The sequence below is a fragment of the Gracilinanus agilis genome, chromosome 1 (genome assembly GCF_016433145.1).
Source record: "Gracilinanus agilis isolate LMUSP501 chromosome 1, AgileGrace, whole genome shotgun sequence".
Taxonomy (NCBI): Eukaryota; Metazoa; Chordata; class Mammalia; order Didelphimorphia; family Didelphidae; genus Gracilinanus; species Gracilinanus agilis.
In genome coordinates this window covers 541,260,078-541,281,519 of record NC_058130.1, presented here as the reverse complement: position 1 = coordinate 541,281,519, position 21,442 = coordinate 541,260,078, and the positions used below count along the sequence as shown (strand labels likewise).

The following is a 21,442-nucleotide window of genomic DNA, read 5'->3' as shown; positions in this document are numbered from 1 at the left end:
AATGTAGAACACTGCTTGAAAAATAATGAGAACTTAACAAATTCTTACCGTATGCAATTGGGTAATTAGAGATCAGAGGACCATAGTCCTTTTTACTGTGTTTATAGAACAGTTAACAGAGAGAGCCCATCATCCAGCTTCTCTAGAGAAATAATATGAGAGGCACAGCCCTTGTGTCCAGTTAGTGGGGAGTGGGATTTGGCAACTGGATCCAAAATCTTTCCAAGTGTAAAACAGTTTAAGTAGGAATGCATTGGTTTACTCCCACCTCAAAGACAAATCATAACCATACATACAAAATTTCACCTTTTCCATCAAATATTTTTTCTTCCAAATTTCCTGTCCTCTCAACTCTACCAGGCTCCTTGACTATATTTTCTCTATTCATATTTCCTCCTTCCTTCAAACTCTATTGCCCACACCATTGTGGCACAATGTAGTAGAAAGTACTGTGGATTTAAAGTCAGGGAGTAGGGGCCTATAAATCCCAACCCTGCCTTTATAAAGCACTTAGAAAAAGCCATTCGACTTGTCCAGACTTTTCATAAGAAAGAAAATAGAGGAGAAAAGAGAGGGCTATTCACAGCAGGCTCACTTTCCTTGAACCATTCTAATCCTTTAGCCTCTTTCATAATATCCAGCCTTGCAAGAAGCCCTCTGAAGAAGGCTGAGATCCCAAGAACATTATGTGGGCTAGGGTAGACTACATGCTACAACCTCGTTCTCTCCATTCTCCAGGACCTTTCTCTTCCTAGAATCAGAATAACATGAGCATTAAGTCTATCCTTAAAGGGAAAAGAAAGTCACAAAAAGACAACACAAAGCCCAAGAGGTACGGATAAGTGGGAATTTGTAATTCCACCCAAAGGTCTTACATTAGTAGTGGTAGAAGAAATTTTGGACTAGTTATAAGTCCATGCATTTTATCTATGAGTGATAGAATCAGCAGTTCAAAAGACCCCTTAAAATGTGGAGCTAGAAACAAGCACTCCAATTTGCCTGGTCATAATGATTAGAAACAAATGAAAAGGTCCAGTTGTTTTGATTCCTCTTGGTCACTGAGAGATGCTCCAACATCTTGAGTCCGCCATCTTTCTCAACCATCTCTGCCCTGTTTTGCAGATCCATGCCTTGGCCATTGTCAAGCTAGAGTTCTGGTTACTGAATTGCTTAGCATCCCTCCAGGATCAGCCCACCCCAGCTCTGTTTTGGGGCACTTAGTAGTCAGCTCCCAAAAATGGTAGCCACTCTTCTATTCCCCACAAGAACTCAGAGCCCAACGCCAAGAGCTGGCATAGTTGCCTGGCATATAGTAGGCTGGCCAATCTCAGTGGACTGTTAAAATGTGGAGCAACTGGTGCTCCCACTTGGAGCTTTTGCTATGGGCAGTTCCTGGGGATGCCCACATGACCATCAGATAAAACCAAAAGACTTCTTAGTGAAGTCAACCACATCTTTACCAAGTTGATTCCAATCCCTTGAATCTACCATATCTAAATCCTATTCCAGAGAAGAGAGACCCAGGTTTCTGCCACCTCCCCTCCCCACCGCTTGCCCTTCCTTTTTTAGCCCCAAACCATCATTTCATCAGTTTATTCCAGCTTCCTCCAAGCAGGAAGATTTGAGTTCAAATCTGGCCTCCCATGATAGCTGTGTGACTTTGGTTAAGTCCCTTAACCCTGTTTGCCTCAGTTTCCTCATTTATAAAGTGAGCTGGAGAGGAAATGGCAAATCACTCCAATATCTTTGCCAAGAAAGCCCCAAATGGGGGCACCAAGAGTCGGGCATGATTGAAAAAAATGATTGAATTAAAACAAAAGAAGTTTCTCCTGTGGAGATACCATGACCACCAGACAACTCATCTGAAACTGGCAGTGTTGTTGCTGGGACACCATTGGCTGTATATGTCAGAGGCAAGACTTGAACTCAGATCTGGGACCATTTCTCAGATGCCAGGCCATCCCTTCCACCAACTAGAGAGAACCAGCTCTCCTTAAACCAAATGTTTATTTTGGTTGTATTTGTTCTTCCAACTGGGAAGTAAAAAAGCCGTCCTCCATGCCTTCCTTCTCCCATCGCTGCCATAATTCAGACAAGTTTTACATTGAAAGGTCTGAGAAGGAAGCCTGTAATTTTCTGAAGATATGTGGCTCCCCCACATTTGGACTTTAATTTGAAATTTGTAGGACTCACACAAATAGCCCTTACCCTGATCTCCTGTGAAAGAGAAGCGGGGAGATTCGGAATGGACAGAATTTTGGGGGGGGGGCCCTCAGCGGCCCTGCAACGAGGGCCCCCAAAGTCCCCAGAGGAGGCTGACCGTGGAAGGGGTGTGCAGCATTAATGATTGTGTTTCTCAAGCACTCCGGGGGAGGGGACTGAGCGCAGCGAGCCTCGTGTCTGTCCTGGACATTCTGTTCTTTGTGCCCAGCTTTGGTTTATAATTAAAGTTTCATTAACAAGTCAGCATACATCATTAGAGCCTGCCAGCTGTAAGTCCTTAGACTTTTTTTTTTCCCTCTTTCTGGGTGTGGAGAGCAATTAAGAGGAGAAAGTGAGTGAGAGGTGAGATAATGCTAACAGACTTAAAACTCATTTATTCCCAAAGATTTCTGGGTCCTTGATATTTCTGGGCAGAAATCCCACTTGTGCTGTTTTGACATCAGGGAGAAAACAGGCTCACTTGATTTAAAGGGTCTCGAGGGACCACAGATTTTGGAGTGATGGGTGTTTTTGTTTTGTTTTTTACTTGAAATCTCAAAGAAGCCTGCTGGTTTTCTGCAACATATATTGCCTATAGGTTTCTCTTCCTAATCCCAGACTCTTCCATGCCTTCCTCTCCCCTGACTCCATCCCCAACCAGAGGCACACAAAGCGATGTAGAAATTGACCTTAACTACAGTATACAGTCATGTCCAATTCCTCGTGACCCCATTTGAGGTTTTCTTGGCAGAAATACTGAAGCGGTTTGCCATTTCCTTCTCCAGCTCATTTTACAGTCAAAAAACTGAGGCAAACAGGGTGAAGTGACTTGCCCAGGGTCACACAGCTAAGCAGCGTTTGCGACCAGATTTGCACTCAGGAAGATGCGTCTTCCTGACTCCAGGCCAAGGACTCTGTCCATCCCTCCACTTAGCTGCCCACTCTTAGGTAAATCTCTTAATTTACTGGCTCCTCAGTTTCCTCGTGTATAAAAAGAAAGGGACCATCAGAAATGATTCTGATGGTTCCATCCAACTCTGAAATTCCATACAAAGCTAACATCACTTTGCTTCACTTGCAATTGTCCGATTTCCACCGAAATGTCAGAAACCTCCATCTCTATTACATTTAAATCTCTATGAAGTGCAGAATACAGCAGGAGTTAATTTTTCCATGACAAACACATCGACGTAGATGGCTCATTAAAGAGAGAGCTGTAACCAAATCTCCTTGTCATGGGAAGCTGGAGACCCACTCTAGAGAGCCTGAAAAATAAGACGGATGCCCGTGTCCTGAATGACTTAGACAGTTTACCTAAATGGAGCCGGGTGCCTGAACCAAAGGACTTCCTGCGGGCCTCTGGCTTTTCCATCTGTACCAAAATGATTGGTATACTTTTATGGATTGTATTTTCTGTCACTTAAAAAAGATATTCTGCTATAAAAGGAATGCAATAATTTATTCTTTTTCATTTATTTTTTTACTAATGACATGTAATAACAAATTTCCACATAAGATTTAGGAATGCAATACTTTAAAAATTAACTTAAGAACAAAGACCTTTATGACCTCTGCAATCTTTGTGTATTTGCTACAGATATTTTTGAAATTTATTTTATAATTCATATAACATTGGGACCGTCTAAATGACATTCCAGCCATAGTTTGTGGCATAAATATTTTAGCCAGCATGCATTTTTAAGTATGTGCAGATGTTACAAATGTAAGGCGTCTCTCTCAGCTCCACATTTATTCCAGGAAATTAAGTGAATGAAGACACTACAGGAGAGCTGTAGCTTTGGTTACTTCAAAGTATAGTCTTTCTGGGGGCAGCTGGGTGTCTCAGTGGATTGAGAGACAAGTCTAAAGACTGGAGGTCCTGAGTTCAAATATGGCCCCAGATACTTCCTAGCTGTGTGACCCTGGGCAAGTCACTTAACACCCAGTTGCCTACCCTTTACTACTCTTCTACCTTGGTACCAATACACAGTATTGATTCTAAGACGGAAGTTAAGGATTAAAAAAAAAAAGACAACCTGGTCTTTCTATGACATAAATCAGAGACTAAACTGCCCCATGTTCAAAATGCCCACTAATTATAGATGACATGACGAAGCCTTCTCTTCCTTTAATTTTGTTTCTCAGACTCAAAATTATTTCAGTGATGGAAACCGAATATTCACTCTTTTGGGAGAAAAGAAATAAGAGGAGAGGGGCACATGCATATTCATACTAAATCCAGAATTATGCATTTGGAATCCATGGCACAGATAGCCCCAAATACTCTGCAATCAAGAGAAAATAGATGAGTCATTCTTCCACTTAGTCTAGTGATTTACCGTCCTCTTAAGGAAATTGATTAAATGCTTAGAACAACTGAACTGTCCATCTGTTCATTGCTAACTAGATTTAGTAAAGGGCTACTGCTCCCCTTAATTACCCTCGCTAGCATGCAACATCTGTTTTCTCAGCACCTCACGGAGCCTCCCATTTAGATGGAAATTGGACAATTGCGGGTGAAGCAAAGTGATATCTAGATTTTTGTTGAATTTTAAAGCTAGAAGAAACCATCAGACTCATCCGGTCCAAGCTCTTCTTTTTATACATAAGGAAATTATGTATAAATTAATTTTTAAATTTAAATTTCAAAATTATATGTAAATTTAAAAATACATAAATAGAGTATGTAAAATACATAAGGAAAATATGTATAAATGATCTATATAATGCCATTTTGGAGGTATAAATGCTCACAATGAAAATTTAACAATTAAATCTCATGTGCCAGTTTGAATCAGCTTGAGATACCCTTGATATATATAATAATAATATAATAAAATAAAAAATAAATTAAGTGATTTGTCTAAGATTGGGCAATGAGGTAGAGAAGTGACTAGAGTACCAGGTCTGGAGGCAGGAAGACTCATCTACTTGGGTTCAAATCTGGCCTCAGGCACTACCTCCATTAGTGACTCTGAGTGAGTCACAATCCTCTTTGCCTCACTTTCTTCTTCTGTAAAATGAACTGGAGAAGGACATGGAAAACTACTTCAGGATCTTTGCCAAGAAAATCCTCAAAGGGGCTGCAAAGAGTCAGACATAACTGAAATAACGCAACAACAACAACATCCACAGCTAGTGACATGTGCTGGTCCATAATCCAAGTCTTCTAACTCCTGGTCCACAGTCTGATAGCACACATCTTTGGGTTAGACTATCAATCTGACCCTGGTAATGAAGAGGATGAAGTTCATTCATGATAATAGCCAGGGATGTACAAGAAAATATTTAACAACCAGCTTTTTAAGGTGAGAAATGTATGTGTAACAGTGTTATTGATATTTTCTCCATGACTTTTTTTTTTCTGTTTTGGTTAAAAAAACATTACCTTCTGTCTTAGAAACAATAGAGTATCAGTTCCAAGGCAGATTAGTAAAGGCTAGGCAATTAGGGTTAAGTGCCTTGAAAGGAATCACACAGCTAAGGAAGTGTCTGAGGTCAGATTTGAATCCAGGACCTCCCATGTCTAGGGCTAACATTCTGTCCATTGAGCCACCTCGCTGCCCCTCTCCCATTAATCTTTTCAGTCTAGACAACCAACAAATCAAGAAATCTGGCCTTGATTTGTAGCATTTCCCAATTTTGGAGGTATAAATGCTCACAATGAAAATTTAACAATTGAATCTCATGTGCCAGTTTGAATCCGCATTTATATTGAATTTGGACTTTCTTGCCTTGGCAACTCTGAGTTGGCTTTCTGTGTAATATGCCCTGCTGCCTCTCATCCCCATTTGACTGATGAGAAAACTAAGCCTCAGAAGGTAAAGAAACTAAAGATAACTCATGAGGGGTAGAACTGTGGCCTGCTGCATCCAGATTGGGTGTAAAGATAACCAAATACTCAGAGAGGATGCTGGCATGGGTGATGATTTGTTTAAAAGAATAAAGAATAGGGGAGAAGGCGAATTGGGGGGGGGGGCTCTTTTTACTGAGACTCCCTAAGCATCTTGAGTATTCTTCATGCCAACATTATGGTATCAAAACAGAAATATTGACCAGCTGCTTGCCAGGATTTCCTGACTCACCCAATCTTATGACATTAGTAACACCCACCAGAGATGGAAGAACAGGTAGCTTCCTCCCTAGAAGTCCCCATCCCACTGCCATTTCCCCCACACTAGTACAGCTTATGATATGGGTTTTTTTTTTTTAAAACCCTTATCTTCCATCTTGGAATCAATACTATGTTGTTACAAATAAAATTAAATTAGAGAAGGGTATATAGTAAAATATCAAGGGTTTATTGTAATCCATATTGATAATTTAAAAAGCCACGTGCCTGCTAAGATCTAATTCAGATACCTGCCATACCTTCTCCTTGGCTGCTTCCTAGGAAAGAGAGAGTCCCAATCAAGTTCTGAGACTTTATACCTTTGTCTACATAATCACACTTCCTGCCTACCTGTATTACACAAGAGGAATCATGGGAAATGTAGTTTTCAAGTCCTCTAAACATCCACAGGAAGTTGATATCATGGATCTCAATATTAAGTTCAAGGAATTTCAAGGAACCCCAAATTTCCAATATCACAGTGTATAGGTTCCAAGGCAGAAGAATGGTATGGGCTAGGCAATGGGAGTCAAGTAACTTGCCCAGGGTCACACAGCTGGGAAGTGTTTGGGGTCAGATTTGAACATCGCTAGGCCTGGCTCTCAAGCTACTGAGCTACCCAGCTGCCCCTTCCATAGAGTTCTTGAAGTTCACAGGGTCCTCAGTTGAAAACCAGAAAGGACCTTTGACATCATCAAGTCCAGCCCCTGGGCAGACTGCATCCAGTGTCACAGAATTTATTGTCCAGGCGGGCCCCCATCTTTGGGACCCCATTTGGGGTTTTCTTGGCAAAGATACTGGAACGGTCTGAGATTTCCTTCTCTGGATCATTTTACATATGGGGAAACCGAGGCCAAAAGGGATATGGGACTTGCCCAGAGGCACCCAACTAGTCAGTGTCTAAGGCCATATTGGAATCTATGTCTTCCTGCTTCAGCTTCCGAGTCCAGGGCTCTAATCCATCCCACCAGGCTGCCTCCCAAGCTAAGTCAGAGTCACGCCTTTGGGCTTTAAGAAGGGAGAAGCCTTGTCCCTATGCAGTACAACTTTGGTGGGGGTTGGTTTCTTTGGGTGTGATGAAGAATTGTGTTTGTTTTTAAAGAAATTCTTGGTGCTGTAGTGCCTCAGTGATAGGTGTGGTATAATCTCTTGTAAAATAAACAAGTTGTGTTCCTTTTTATCCAAGCAGGCTATGCCACCCATGCACACCCATCCCAGAAAGCACACACACACAGGGCTAGGCATACGCCGGGCGCCGAATTCGGGCTCCCCTTTTTGGAACGGGGTCTATCCGCGCCTTTTCTGCTTTGGAAGGTCCCCTCTTCCCCACTGACCTTCCCCCTTTTCCCCCCGAATGCAGCTGTGTACACACAGCGGCCCCGAAGCCAGCCAGCTGCTAGAGAGCGCTAGGAGGCGACCTCTCACCCCACCCCCACCCCCACCCCCGAGCAGAAATGCCACCTCTGCAAAAACCGGCCAGCTTGCCTTGGCCGAGTCGGAGCCTGAGCCGGCCCCATTCATCACCCCGCCCAGCCGCCGCTCTTTCTCCAGGGATTTCTTTTCATTGAGGGGCTGCCAGTCAGAAGGCAATTATGGACAGCCGAAAACGGGTTATTCCGGAGGTCAGAAAGCAAACTGTTTCCTTAACTATCTGGCTGGGGGCAAAAATCCGGGCTGGGCACTGCAAAGGTGTCTAAGCAGTGAGCCTGTAAGTAGTCCTGCGACTTTGGCCGGACCCTCCTTTCTTCAGACTTGCTTAATCCGTGGGGAAATAAACATGAAGCCGGGCATTATACGCCATGTTGGGGAGACAGAGAGAGGGAAATGGCAGCCCCTGCCCTTCAGGGAGCTTGGAATCTAACGGGGGAGATAAAACAAAAATAGGCAAATATATTTTCAAACAAATAGGGAAAATTCACAGCACATTTTCCTAATGCACAAAGGCACTCGGATTTTAGAGGGACTGGGCAACGTTTCCAATAAAAATGGACTTGGAGTCAGGACTTAAAGGAAATTGGATTTTAAGGGGCTCGTTTGAATCAGAGCTCTGCAGCCGACTATGAGGCAGCCCTCTCTGAGCCAGTTTTTCCCTTATGCTTTCCCAGGGGTCCTCCCAATGGCTTAGGCCACCATTTTAAATAAAGTATCCCTCCTCTTCCCCCCAGAATTTATCTCGAAAGAGAGGGTCGAGATGGGGTCTTCTTTGCTAATTGTTCCCTTCCAAAATGATGTCTCGTAGGGACTCGTGGTGGTTGGAAATAGGGGAGGCAGTTTTAGATAGAATTATTTTGTTAGCTAATAAAAGTTGTCCCAGGAATTCTTTTCACCATCTCCCTGAATATTTCTGCTTTGGTCTTTTTTTCCCCAGGTGGTTATTGTTTGCTAAGTGATCTCAGTCAACTGGAGGAAAGGAGCTTGTCACCCCTTGAGTTCTTTTCTTTTTTGTTTAAACCCTCATCTTCTGTCTTAGAATCAATACTCAGTATTGGTTCCAAGACAGAAGAGCAGTAAGGGCTAGGCAGTGGGGGTTAAGTGACTTGCCCAGCGTCACCCAGCTAGGAAGTGTCTGAAGCCAGATTTGAAATAGGCCATTAGATTTAGACCGGAAAGGAATCTTAGGATCATCAGGTTCCATCTCCTCATTTTACAGAGGAGGAAATTGAGGTCCCTTAGATTTGTCCAGGATCACAGAGAGTAAGTGCCCAAGGTGGGATTTGAACCCAGAGCTTCCTAACTCCTCATCCACTGTTCATTACCTGACACTGTATTGCTTCTCCTTTGTCCCCTCTTAGTAGAGGAATCAGCTAGTGATTAGCCACCTCAACTTTTCTGTGAATAGAGCCCTGGGCACAGAATCAGGAAGACTCAAGTTCAAATCCAGCCTCTAAAACAGACTGTCTGTGTGTGTTCAAGTCCCGTTTGCCTCTGTTTACAATTGTAAAATGGGAATAATAATAGTACCTTCCTTTCTGGGTTGCAATATGGCTCAAATGAGATAATATTTGTAAGAATGCCCAGCACCTAGTAGGCGCTATATTCCCTTCCCTTCCCCAAAGAATGCTCCGCTGACATAACTGTCTTTTTTTTTTTTCCAAAGCCAAAAAACAGAAGAGAATAGAAAAGATGAGCTTTGCTAGGGAGGCTATTTGGCGCTATCATGTATCCCACTCCTAAGAAATAGCCCGGCATTATCTGGCCCCTGCCATAGGATTCTCAGCCCTGCCCTTCTGGGCCACAAGGTAGAAATGCCAGGGCTGTGTCCAGCCCCCCAAGAAAGGCGCTCCACATTCATTTTGCTATTCAAGAAGAGCACTTTTTATTTCAGGAAACAGAAGACTTAGATTTACAGCGAATCAGTAGCAAGATGGCCTTGTGGCTTTCAGCCAAGCTGAGCCATCACTCTACCAGGAACAAGTTGTGGGGAGCGAGTCAGATATGGGCCTTGTTTTATTGCCTGTTTCCTAAATGAAAATCTCATATCCTGTCTAACCTAGAACCTTTTTGCCAAAGATAAAAGAAGGCACATTTTTAGAAGGCAGAAGGAAAGAAAGCACCCCGCGTGCCCATTACATTCTGCCCCAAAGGGAAGGACATGCTTTTTAAGCACTGAATTTACCTAAGAATCACTTGGACTGCATTTAGAAAACATTGTGCTTTGATCTCCTAAAGGCCAAAATCTGTGTTCCAGCTGCCTGGGTGGACATTGTTCTCCCTTGTCTTAGGCCCCTGTTGGAGCAAAGCATTTGCTGTGCCTCTCGCCTGGTTTTCCCCATTATTTTACCAATTTAGCATGTTTTAAAATTTGGTTTTCCTAATGAACTCATTTTAAACTAATTTTCCTAATTAACTACATGCTAGAATGTAATTTTTCCTAATTAACACATCAACATTTGCATCATTATTATGATATTTTCCCCTGGATAGAAGGTAAGCTCGAGGGCAAGGTCCCAATCCCAGGACCTGGCACATAGTAGGTACTTAATGAATATTTGTCATTTACCGTTTGCACAAATGTCAAGTGACCCTTGTTCACCGCTCTGTTGCAGACCACAGTCATTGACTATGTGAAGCCTTCAGATCTCAAGAAAGACATGAATGAAACCTTCAAGGAGAAGTTTCCTCATATTAAATTAACTCTCAGCAAAATACGAAGGTACCATGGAGCCTGGCATCCGTATTACACTTTCTGTGACATAGCCCCTAGAATCAGGCAGATCTTTGGTGGGCTCATGACTTTCCCTATTCTATGGGAAGGGATTTAGGAAAATGTCATTTAAGGGAGTGAGTTATTCTGTGGTAGCTCTGGTCTCAGAGACCTTATACAGATTAGTTTGCAGGGAAGGAAAAAATGAGCTTTATGCTTTCCTCAATAATACCGGAGCAATCTGGCCACAAGAAAAATGGCATTGGAAGTAAAGGATTGGCAATAAAATGTCACCACCTAGAAAACTGTTGATAGTTCTAGAAAAAATAGACCCAAAAAAAAAAGTCTGGACCTATGATTTCCTCGGTTAGGGATAATGCCAGAGGAAGAATTTCTTCTAGTAATTCACATCAACATTTAAAGTTTTGGGCAGTGGCCTAGAGCCCAGAGAATAAAATAAAATGACATGTGGCCAGTATGTACCAGGTGGGATGATCCAAAGGTGGAAGTAAAAAGATAAAAAAATGGAACTATACAGACACCAAGTCCGCCATAATTTGGTCACTTCATATATGTAGCCATGTTTTAGAGGTTAATTTTCATGAAATCATTTGGTCCCACAGTATAGTCATCTAAATCAGCTAAAGGAGCTGAGCCTAAATCTTAGCAACACCAATATTTTTTATTAATTTTCTTTTGTGTTTTTTTTGTTTTGGTTTTGCAATTTATCATGGTGCATATTCACACACACATGCACATAGAACAAACTGATTTTTATTGTATGTGTATACATCTGGATTTCTGGAATGGATCATCATTTTGTTCTCCTTTGTGATTTTTTTTGCTTTTAAAAACCCCTGCCTTCCATTTTAGAATCCATCCTGTGTCATTGGTTCCAAAGCAAAAGAGTAACATGGATAACTACAGAAAAATTACGTGAAAATTTGTTATAATAGAAATATTTTTTAAAAAATCAAAGCAGAAGAGCAGTAAGGTTTAGGCAATGGGGATTCAATGGCTTGTCCAAGATCACACAGTTAGGACATGTCTGAGGCCAGATTTGAACCCAGGATTTCCTGTCTGTAGGCCTGGCTCTCAATCCACTCAGCCACTTAGCTGCTCTCCACCCCCACCCTTCCCCATGTGATTTGAAAGTCATCATGTGCTTGCATTCTACTCTGATAATTAATCCAGCACAGGTTTAATTCTGGCATCTCTACCTAAATCATAAAGGTAAGCCAAAACAAACATTAATACCTTCTACTTGGACCAAAGAATTTTTATAAATACAAAAGATTCATTTTTAGAATGATAACGTCTTAGCTCTGGCTAATAACTCAGATAGCCATTGGACAAAACTTCCTCTTGGGTTTATTTTCTGGCTTGGTTTAGTTTAAAGGTTTCTGGCTTCTCCAATGCTTTCTTTTCCCTCTTCACTTTGATCTAGTTCCTTCCTTGTTTCCAAAGCGTCTGCCATTGTTAGGTCTGAGTTGGAAGTTCACTGTACTCCCTGGCTCATTATCCCTGTCCTGCCTCTTGCCCCGATCTGTTTTCCTTTTCATACATGATGCAATGGCATTGGGCTATTGCGTCTTGGGGACATTTAAAAGTCACATCATTTCCCATTTCCATATTTTAAGCAAGAAGAGGAAATGTGTCTATTTTCAACCTGTCACTTTAGCATTTCCTCCTGTCAAAGAACAGAGGAGAACTGGAAGTTTCTGACAGTTGTGCCCATTGAGTCCATGGTCCAGTGAGCCCTGCCCCTCTGAAAGGACTCTAAAACAGATTCAACAAAAGACATGAGTGCCTTGTTCTAGGACCAACTAACTAAAGTCAGAGAGATTCCTCAACAGGTTGAACACAAGGTAATTTTTTTTTGGCCATAACAGTTCTCTCAGGCCGTCTACCAATAGGTTGAAAACTGGAATTATACTGCTGGAGAAAGGAAGTATTCATGTCTATTAAATCTGGGATTCTTGAAGTGTTAAGTGTCAGCCAGAATATTCAAAGGAAAACTCCCTCTACCTGGAAAGCTAAATCTAGGTAGAACCTAATGTGTAAGTTCTAGGCAATGCCATGAAGTGACTTACCCAGAGTCATGTAACCCTTAAGCATCAGAGGTAGAATTCCTGTCCATTTCTTTTTAGGGAAGAACCCAGCCCTCTGGGCACTCTCTCAAGCTACCTCTCTTCATTTCAATAACAGATAAAAGAATGCATTTGTATCAGCCTGATTAATTACACTGTTAATAATAATAATATTAATACTATAATAATAAAGTAATACTTAAAACAAGAAGGCAGCTAGTCAGTGTAATACTTGAGTTGTTGCAAGATTTGATTATGCATTTGGTTGTTACAGAGGATTTTTTTAAAACCCTTACCTTCTGTCTTAAAATCAATACTATGTATTGGTTCCAAGGTAGGAGAAGGGTAAGGGCTAGGCAATGGGGCTTAAGTGACTTGCCCAAGGTCATATAACTAGGAAGTGTCTGAGACCAGATTTGAACCCAGAATCTCCTATCTCTAGACCTGGCTCTCTATCCACTGACCCACCTAGCTGACCCCAACAGAGGATTCTTCTCTGTCATCAATGGTTGTTGCCATAATAGTATTTTGTCTGTATTTTTACTTCAAGTAATAGCTAAATGTGCTAGATTTTAATATCCGTGAGCCTACGCAAGTACACAAGTCTTTAAAAAAAAAACATGCTTTAATTGCACAAAATTAATCAGTTTTGAATTGTTAATGTCCTTGAGGAAAAGTAGTTTTGAGAATTTGAACTGGTTCCTCTTAATGAAGTTAAATCTGCTTCATTTATAAGTCATGTCTGTGCCCTGATTTTATATATTTGTATCTCTCAATAAACATTCAATCATAACAAAAATACTATTGATAGCTGATATTCAGCTAGTACTTTAGGGTAGAGAGAGCATATAACATATATCCTTGAGTAGTGGGAAAGAATCCTAGCTTTGGAATCAGAAGACCTGGGTTCCAACCCACCCCCTGGCACCTACCACTACCTGTGTGACCTTAAGTAACCTCCAGGTCTTGATTTTCTCCCATGTAAGAAAGAGGTGAATGAAATGGCCTCTAAGGTCCCTTCCAGATTTAGACCTATTACACTCACAACAGTGCATAAGGGGTCCAGTAGAAGAGTGGTTATATCCATTTTAGGAATGCATTCTTTGCTCAGCAGGCGAAGAATTCTCAAAGTTGTCCTCTACTACATGGTGTCTTTGGAGAGAAGCTGAGGACAGCTTTCAGAAATCAGGATTTGGGGGTCAGCCAAGCGACTCAATGGATTGAGAGCCAAGCCTGGAGGCAGGAAGTCCTGGGTTCAAATCTGGCCTCAGACCTGGTGCTTCCTGACCCTGGGGCAAATCACTGGACTTCCATTGCATAGCCTTTACCACTCTTCTCCCTTATAATAATACACAGTAATGATTCTAAGACAGGTGAGAGAAAGAAAAGGAAGGAAGGAGGAAAGAAAGAGAAAGAAAAAAGAGAAGGAAAGAATGAAAGAAAAGAAGAAAGAAAAAGAAGGAAAGAAAGAAAGAAGAAGAAGAGAGGAAGGAAAGAAGGAAGAACAGAAAAAAGGAAGGAATAAAAGAAAAGAAATCAGGGTTTACTTGTCTTTCCTCTGCCATTTACTCAAGTTCTAGGCTGCTGACAAATCATGTTCCCTCTTTCCTTTCTTTCTCTAGTCTGAAGCGAGAGATGAGGAAACTTGCTCTGGAAGAGTGTGGCTTCGAGGAACCTACCGTGGCAATGGCCTTTGTCTACTTTGAGAAGCTGGCCCTCAAGGGGAAGCTAAACAAACAGAACCGGAAGCTTTGTGCTGGGGCGTGTGTGCTGCTAGCTGCCAAAATTGGAAGTGACCTCAAAAAACATGAAGTCAAGCACTTAATTGACGTAAGTAGACTGGGGAGACCCTGGCTGGTGCAGGGCCTGTTTTCAGTTTGGTGAACATCTGTCCCAAGGTTTACAAAATCATCTTAGAGATGTGTAGAAATCAGAGCAACCTGTCCAATAGGTTGCCTGGCCTCTGGAATTAATAGGTCAGGAAGCTTTTTTTTTCTCTCTGCAATGACTAGCATTTGTTTAGAATCTACATTTCCAGATAAGCTAGGGTGATAGGAGACAGAAATAAACAGTCTCTGCCTTCAAGGAGTTGCTGATCCTGTCACCTGTCACTGAGAAGATGAGGAAAAACAATTGGGAGAAGTTAGTCAGGAGTAAAGAAAAAAATCCAGCCTTTACTCTTGCCATAAGATTTGTGGGGTAAAACCATGCTAGAAGCTGTGGTCCCCAGAACAGGGAGCCTGCCAGGCCCAACAGGGGCTTATGAAGAAGAATGTGGTCCAAACAGTGGTTGTCAGCAAGTGACCAAGAGAACTTGGTGGTTTTCCTGCATGACTGATTGCCCATCATTGGGGAAAGGTTTAGGGTTCAAGGATTACCCTCATAAAGGAAGCAAACGAAATAGAGATCTCCTCTGAAGCCCATCAGGTAATTGCCCCCCTAAACCATTTGTATTAACTCATGTTCAGAGGCAATGTGATACAGCAGAAAATGGGAATCGAGGACCTGGGTTTGAATTCTGCCTCTATTCCATACTATCTATCCTTATGATGGGGAGGTGAGATTGGGGTCTTGTCTAAAGAATGATTGGCTTGGGCAGTCTCCATGGTGAGGGCACAAGATTTGTGGTGAGAGGGAGGAAGATGGGAAAATGGCTTGGTGATGGAAAGGGCTGGCAGTGGGAAAGCTCTCAGGGGTTTTCAGGAATGATTTTTATCTTGCTTAGTTAGTAAGGAAAGGGTCATTTGTTTGGGCAGTTCTCGCCCTGCGTCTCCAAGGAACAGCCGTCCCTTTAGCTATGGTCCCCTTTGGTCTGGTGACTTTACCCATGGTCCACCCTGTTTGCCCACTGCAGAGGAGCAGACTGCAGTGTAAATGGGAGGCTCATGATAGGTATCACCCCCTGGGACAACTGTAGGTCAAGTTTTGCTCTTTTTTGCCAGACTCTAAGGAAGGCAGTGACTGAGGGAATGGAGCATTATTTGAACCTGGTCCTGTATGTCTGAGAAACTGTATTTTCTGTCCGGAGACCCCCACCCAAGGACCTAGGATATGTCTAAAGATGGCTGTGAGGCGTTTTCTCATAATTGTCTATCTAAGCGCCTCCCGAGTCTTACCTGAAAGGTGGCCCCAATACTCAGCAAGGAGTTACTACTTCCATGTTCTTTGGGTTGTTTATTGCCGTGGAGCAAGCTTTGTGGGACATTTCAGCCGCTATCACATGGGCAAGTTGGAGTTGGACTAAATGATCACTAAATGGCCCATGCTAGCTTTAAATTTGTGATTCTAATCTGATGAAATGTAAGTAATGATCATAGTACTGTTTTCTAATATGTTGTTGTTGAGTCAGTTCAGTTGTGTCTGATTCTCTGCAACCCCATTTGGGGTTTTCTTGGCAAAGTTACTGGAGCTGTTTGCCATTTCCTTCTCCAGCTCATCTTGCAGATGAGGAAACTGAGGCAAAGAGGGTGAAGTGACTTGCCCAGGGTCACACAGCTAGGAAGTGTCTGGGGCCAGATTTAGACTGCTGAGCCACCCAACTGCCCCATTGTTCCTTATATGTTAGGCTCAACTTCTTTCCTGAACTGTAAGCTCCCTAAAGGTAGAAACGATGCCCTAAACGTACATAAAATCCCCTCTTTGAATAATACAGTTCCTTGCTTAAAGAAAATTCATAGTTCGTAACCTCTGATGACTTAAATTTCATACTTGGAGAAACCTGGCCAGCTAGGGGGCACGTTAGCATCAGGAAGACCTGAGCTCAGTGGCCCCGTTCAAGTCATTTAACCTTATTTGCCTCAGTTTCTTCAGCAGATTGTTAAATTTTCAGGGTTAGCATTTACACCTCAGAAGTCAGCAAACTTTACAAGCCAGGACTTGATTTATTGTTTTGTCCATTGTCCGGTCTTAAGAAAGGGATGAAGAAAATGTTAATAATGCTGATTAAACCTTTAAAAAAAATAAACAAAAAACAGACATTAACTGTGTAACACTGGTCAAGTCACTTCATCCTGTTTGCCTCAGAAGGAAATGTCAAACCACTCTAGGATCTTTACCAAGAAAATCCCAAATGGGGTGATGAGGGGATGGACATGGCTGAAATGAAGGAAGGGCAACAGAGAAATGTAGGATGCTAACCCCAAGGCTAACATGTTTTGTTTTTTTGTTTTCTCTCATCCTGTTTCAGAAACTGGAAGAAAAGTTCCGGCTGAACCGACGAGAGCTGATTGCCTTTGAATTCCCAGTCTTAGTGGCCTTGGAATTTGCTCTCCATCTACCCGAGCACGAAGTCATGCCCCACTACAGACGGCTGATCCAGAATTCCTAGCACAGGCTAGCCTCCTGGGGCAGGGGAAAAGACTGCTTCCTTTCAGGTCTGCGGGGCAGCCTTCACAACTAGAAATGCAAACACAGAACTCCAAATATACCAAATTGTTTTTTCATCCGTCATCGTTTTCTTCTGTCCCGTACACACAGACAATTCAGGGACTCTTCTGTCATGTTCAGCCTCCACGAACTCACTGTAGCTCCGGACTAGCTGGAGCAAAGCTGGGAGGACCGTGGTGGAGACGATGGAGGCAAGCTGCAGTCGTCCCTGGGGGAAAATGGGCTTTCAGGGACCAAGCGAGGAGTATTCTGTTGCCCATCTCAGCTATTGAAACACAAGTATCTTTTGCCATCTCCATTCCAGTCTTCCTTTCTGGTCATCTGTCCATCTTGCAACCCTGGTCCCGGACCTTCTCTCCTTTACTGCCTCCCTTGGGGGACTGTCCCAGCGTAGGGAGGGGGCGGTGGAAGGGAACGAGAAAGAGGACTTCTAGACGTGGGGGAAAAGCTTTTAAAAGATACCTTCACTGTGTCAAAAAGAGTGTGCCAATCTATTTTTGTATCTGCTCTTGGAAGTGCACTTTTCCCGGGGAGGGGAGGGGGGTCCCGGAAGCCGACGTCCAGTGGGCGAGCTCCCATGCACATGGATGTGTGTGTTTCTGTCTCTGTGCGTGTGTGTTTGGACGCTACATTCCTGCTCTCCGAACATTCTAATAGTTTACAGAGAGGCGAGCGGGTGACCTGCCTGACTTTCTCTGAGGATTTCTTGAAAACGTAACCATTTGGGATAAGCGAACACAAGATAGATTGCCCGTAACGGTTCAGTTTCCCATCCAGGCGCTTTTTTTTGCCTTTTCCAAGATGGCGCTTTTGGCTTCTTTGACCATAAGAGACAAGTCAGCAGCAAACCATCTGCTCTAGTAACGTATCTTTGTCGTCCGGTCATTTTTCAGACACGTTCTGCTTTAGGGACCCCCATTGGGAGTTTTCCTGGCAAAGATACTGAAGCGGCTTGCCGTTTCTTTCTCCGATTCATTTTGCAGGTGAGGAAACTGAGGCAAACGGTTAAGCTAGTGCCACGCCGCCGCCTTCAGCACTGTTTGCTGGAAAGCTAAACTAGCCAGCAGCGATTGGGGCTTTCCCCGATCTCTTTCTGAAGTCCTGCGTTCCCCCATTGCCTATGGAGGTTCCAGCCCTGAACGCCTCCCACCCGGGAGATGGTCAGACTGGCGCCCTGTCGCGTTGTATTTCTGTGCTCTATGTTAGAGTGCTTCCCGAGCACACTGGCTGTGCTCTCTGTGAAACTGTTTTACACGGATGCAGAGGACAGACGAGTAAACTCGTGTAAAGGCTGTCTCGGAGCTTTGAGAGCCCAGACCAACTAAAGGAGGAAGCTTAAGACTGAGTTGGTGGAAGTAGGCATTTGCTTTGGGGTTTTTTGATTTTTGTTTTTTAATTTATTACCACGTCATCCAGGAGTTCTTTTTCAGGCTGAATTTTCACAGTTCCATTCCAGCCACAAAGGCAGCTTGTCCCGAAGAGCTTGGGGGAATGAACCAGAGGTCCATGGCCGTTCTCTCCTACATCCCAGGGCAGCCTGTGGGTGCCGGAGGATTAAAGAACGCTTTCCAGGGGCATGTAAGGAAAGAATCATAAAATATTGATTACGATCTGTAGGGGTGTCTAGATGCACCTATGTCTGACCCACACCTCTTCCCAGTGCGCTGCAGATTCATCTGGCCTTTGGGCCCAAGACCTTGACAATCTAGGTTCTGGTTAAGCGAGACAGAGAACCTAGAATGGGAGGCGGTGGGGTGTGTGAGGAGAAGCAGGATCCACGCTGAACTTTTATGTGCTAGAGACTGAAAACATAGGAGTCTCAGAGCCACCACAGATGTGGCGGAGAGGCAAATGGTGGGCACCTGTTGGCTCCCCCAGGCTGGGTCATTTTCTCCCTCTCACAAGAGTCCTCATCAGGAAGCCCGGCAGACAAAGCAGGGAGGAAGATACTCCCATCTGACCATCAGATCTTTGTTGAGCTGAGTTGATCCTGTCTAGTTTAAGGGCACAGAATGTCTCAAGAATCATCATCCTGTGGTTCCTGGAGTATAGACTTTCTAACCTAGTTATCCTGGCCCAAAGAGAAGGCATTGAACATGTCTGTCAGTAAAAAGACCCTTGCCTCAAAATTTCTGGTGTTAAGCTTGGAGGCCAAAACAATCTATCCTTCTGGGATGACAATCTGAGTTGGGCCATCTCTCCGCCTCCCTCCTGAATGTCTTGCTCTTGGAAGTAGCCCGGGGCAGGGTGAGCTGTTTCCCTCCTAAGTAGGGAGGGCCCTGCCACCTCAAAATGTCTCAGAGGTCACCCTGCATTCATTCTCTTCCCAGCTCCTCAGCTTGACAGGCAGACAGAACAGTGGTGTAAACCCAACCACCCAAGCCCGACTGGGAAAGCCGGTCCAACCCCTCATTAACCGAGGCCTGCACTCTTTCTCTTTAACAACCTACTAATCTATGGAACATTTGCACGGTTTATTTGCTTTTTGGCACTTGAAGGATGGAGAAAAATCGGGTCTCTTTTAAAGAATAATTGGATATCAGAAGTCTTTAGTATATTCTGCCTTATCATTTGGTTTCATTTCAATTGGTGGATGATTTTTTTTTTAAGCAGGGGAAGGAGGGAATTGGGCTGGGAAAGAAAAACCTTTTTAATAAGAGAACCTCAATATAATGAAAGCCTATCACTACTTTTATAGATCATCTTGGAGAGGAGTCTTATGGGATGGAAGGGGGAGGAGATAAAGAATAGAAGTTGCTGCCAGAGCCACCCTGAGGCAAATGGCTGGGATTTGGGGGAGATGGGCTGCAGGAAAGTGGTTTCTCTCAGGAAGGAAGCCAGGTAGGTGAGAAAGAAGAGAGGAGAGGAGAGGAAGACTTGTGTCTTCTAGCGGGTGCTAAAAAAAGACTTGAGGCTCATACACAGATGAAAAGTCACCCATCCACACCGCAAGTTACACTATTAAGACAAAGCTTTCACGCACCCCCAAGCTGTCCCAGGTATAGATTTTAGCCTGGGTTTGCCCATCTAAAAATATCTCTGTTGAGAGACTTACAATGAAATTGGTTCCAGCCTTTGCCTTATCCTCCAGGGATGGACCTAGCTGCCATCCTGCTGCAGGGTTGGTTCTATCCCCAAGTGACCAAAATGATCCCGTAGAGAACCCTCAGCTCAGAGTCAAGAAGCAACTTTATTCATGGCCCAAATAACGAAGTGACTTGTTGGCTTATGGGAAAATTCCCATTCACATAGGAAGCTAAGCCATACAGACACGTGAGGGAGCTGCCACTTTCAGGGCTTGGGTAGCCGGGGACACGGATCGGGACGGTCCCGTCTTTGACATTCTCACCTTACGGTTGGGCGGCATTATCCCTGGCCTTTGTCATCGGGCTTCTGCGCAGCATCCCGGGACCGCGAGTCCCCCCATGCGTTCTCCTCACTGTCAGAGCACAAGGCCAGGCCAGTCCAGGGATGCTGGGGCCACTCTTCCCTCCTCTCACCATCCCGTGACATCCTATGCTAAAAGCAACAGGAAACCAATTCCCAAATGGAAGAGATGATTGTTTTCCTTGGCCTTTTATGGTCAGAGAGTAAATAGACCCTGGTTTTTGTTTCATTCCCCACAAGACAGTCTAGGGGCAGGCGCCGGATTGGGAAACGTTGCTGTGTACCATAAGCTGTACCTTACCACGTTTTGGCTTTGCAGGGTGGGAGGGAGGGAGGCTGAAGCTGCTTTCCCTCTTGTAACAATAAATAAAATTGTTCAGTACTAAACATTGATTGTGACTGAGTTCTCTGTTGTGACTGAATTCTTTTCTCTTTCTCTGAAATGGTTACAGTTTGATGCGCAAAAAGTTCTTCAGTTAACACTGGCTTTGAGGGGCCATTTCCACTTTTCTTTTGCCACTGGCCAGTAGGGCAGGAGACCCCTCAGTCTTCTCACACACGTAACAGCCATAGGACCCTAGGCAAGTCATTGAACCTCTGTCTGTCTCCGTTTCCTCATCTGTAAAAGGGGAAGAATAACGTGATCTTCCAGGGTTGTGGCAAGGTTAAAATGAGAAGCTATTTGTCAAATGCTTTGCAAATGTTACAGCACTATTTAAATGCTAACTTTTAATCTGTGTCATAGCACATTCAGGCATGCAAAGCACTTTTTTTCCTTTTTTTTTTTTTAAACCCTTGTACTTCAGTGTATTGTCTCATAGGTGGAAGAGTGGTAAGGGTGGGCAATGGGGGTCAAGTGACTTGCCCAGGGTCACACAGCTGGGAAGTGGCTGAGGCCGGGTTTGAACCTAGGACCTCCCATCTCTAGGCCTGACTCTCACCCCACTGAGCTACCTAGCTGCCCCCAAAGCACTTTTTATGTATCAGTCTCATTTGATCTTCACAGCGACCCTGAAAAGTGTTATTATTGCCATTTACACATGGAGAAACTGAGATGGAGTGGGGGGAAAACTTAAGCAGGGGAACAGAAGTGATGAGTATTTGAAGCAGGATTTGAACTCG

At 43.6% G+C, this 21,442-nt stretch overlaps 1 protein-coding gene across 1 annotated transcript in view; it reads left to right on the top strand.

Annotated features, from left to right (window-relative positions):
- The window catches only part of CABLES1 (Cdk5 and Abl enzyme substrate 1), a 28,884-nt gene extending 8,051 nt beyond the window's left edge, over positions 1 to 20,833 (top strand). The window contains exons 4-6 of the mRNA XM_044666594.1: positions 10,360 to 10,466; positions 14,170 to 14,377; positions 16,734 to 20,833. Of these exons, the coding sequence (XP_044522529.1) occupies positions 10,360 to 10,466; positions 14,170 to 14,377; positions 16,734 to 16,874 (456 nt within the window). The 3' untranslated portion in view covers positions 16,875 to 20,833. The remainder of the gene's footprint in view (positions 1 to 10,359; positions 10,467 to 14,169; positions 14,378 to 16,733) is intronic.
- The last annotated feature ends 609 nt before the right edge of the window (positions 20,834 to 21,442 follow it).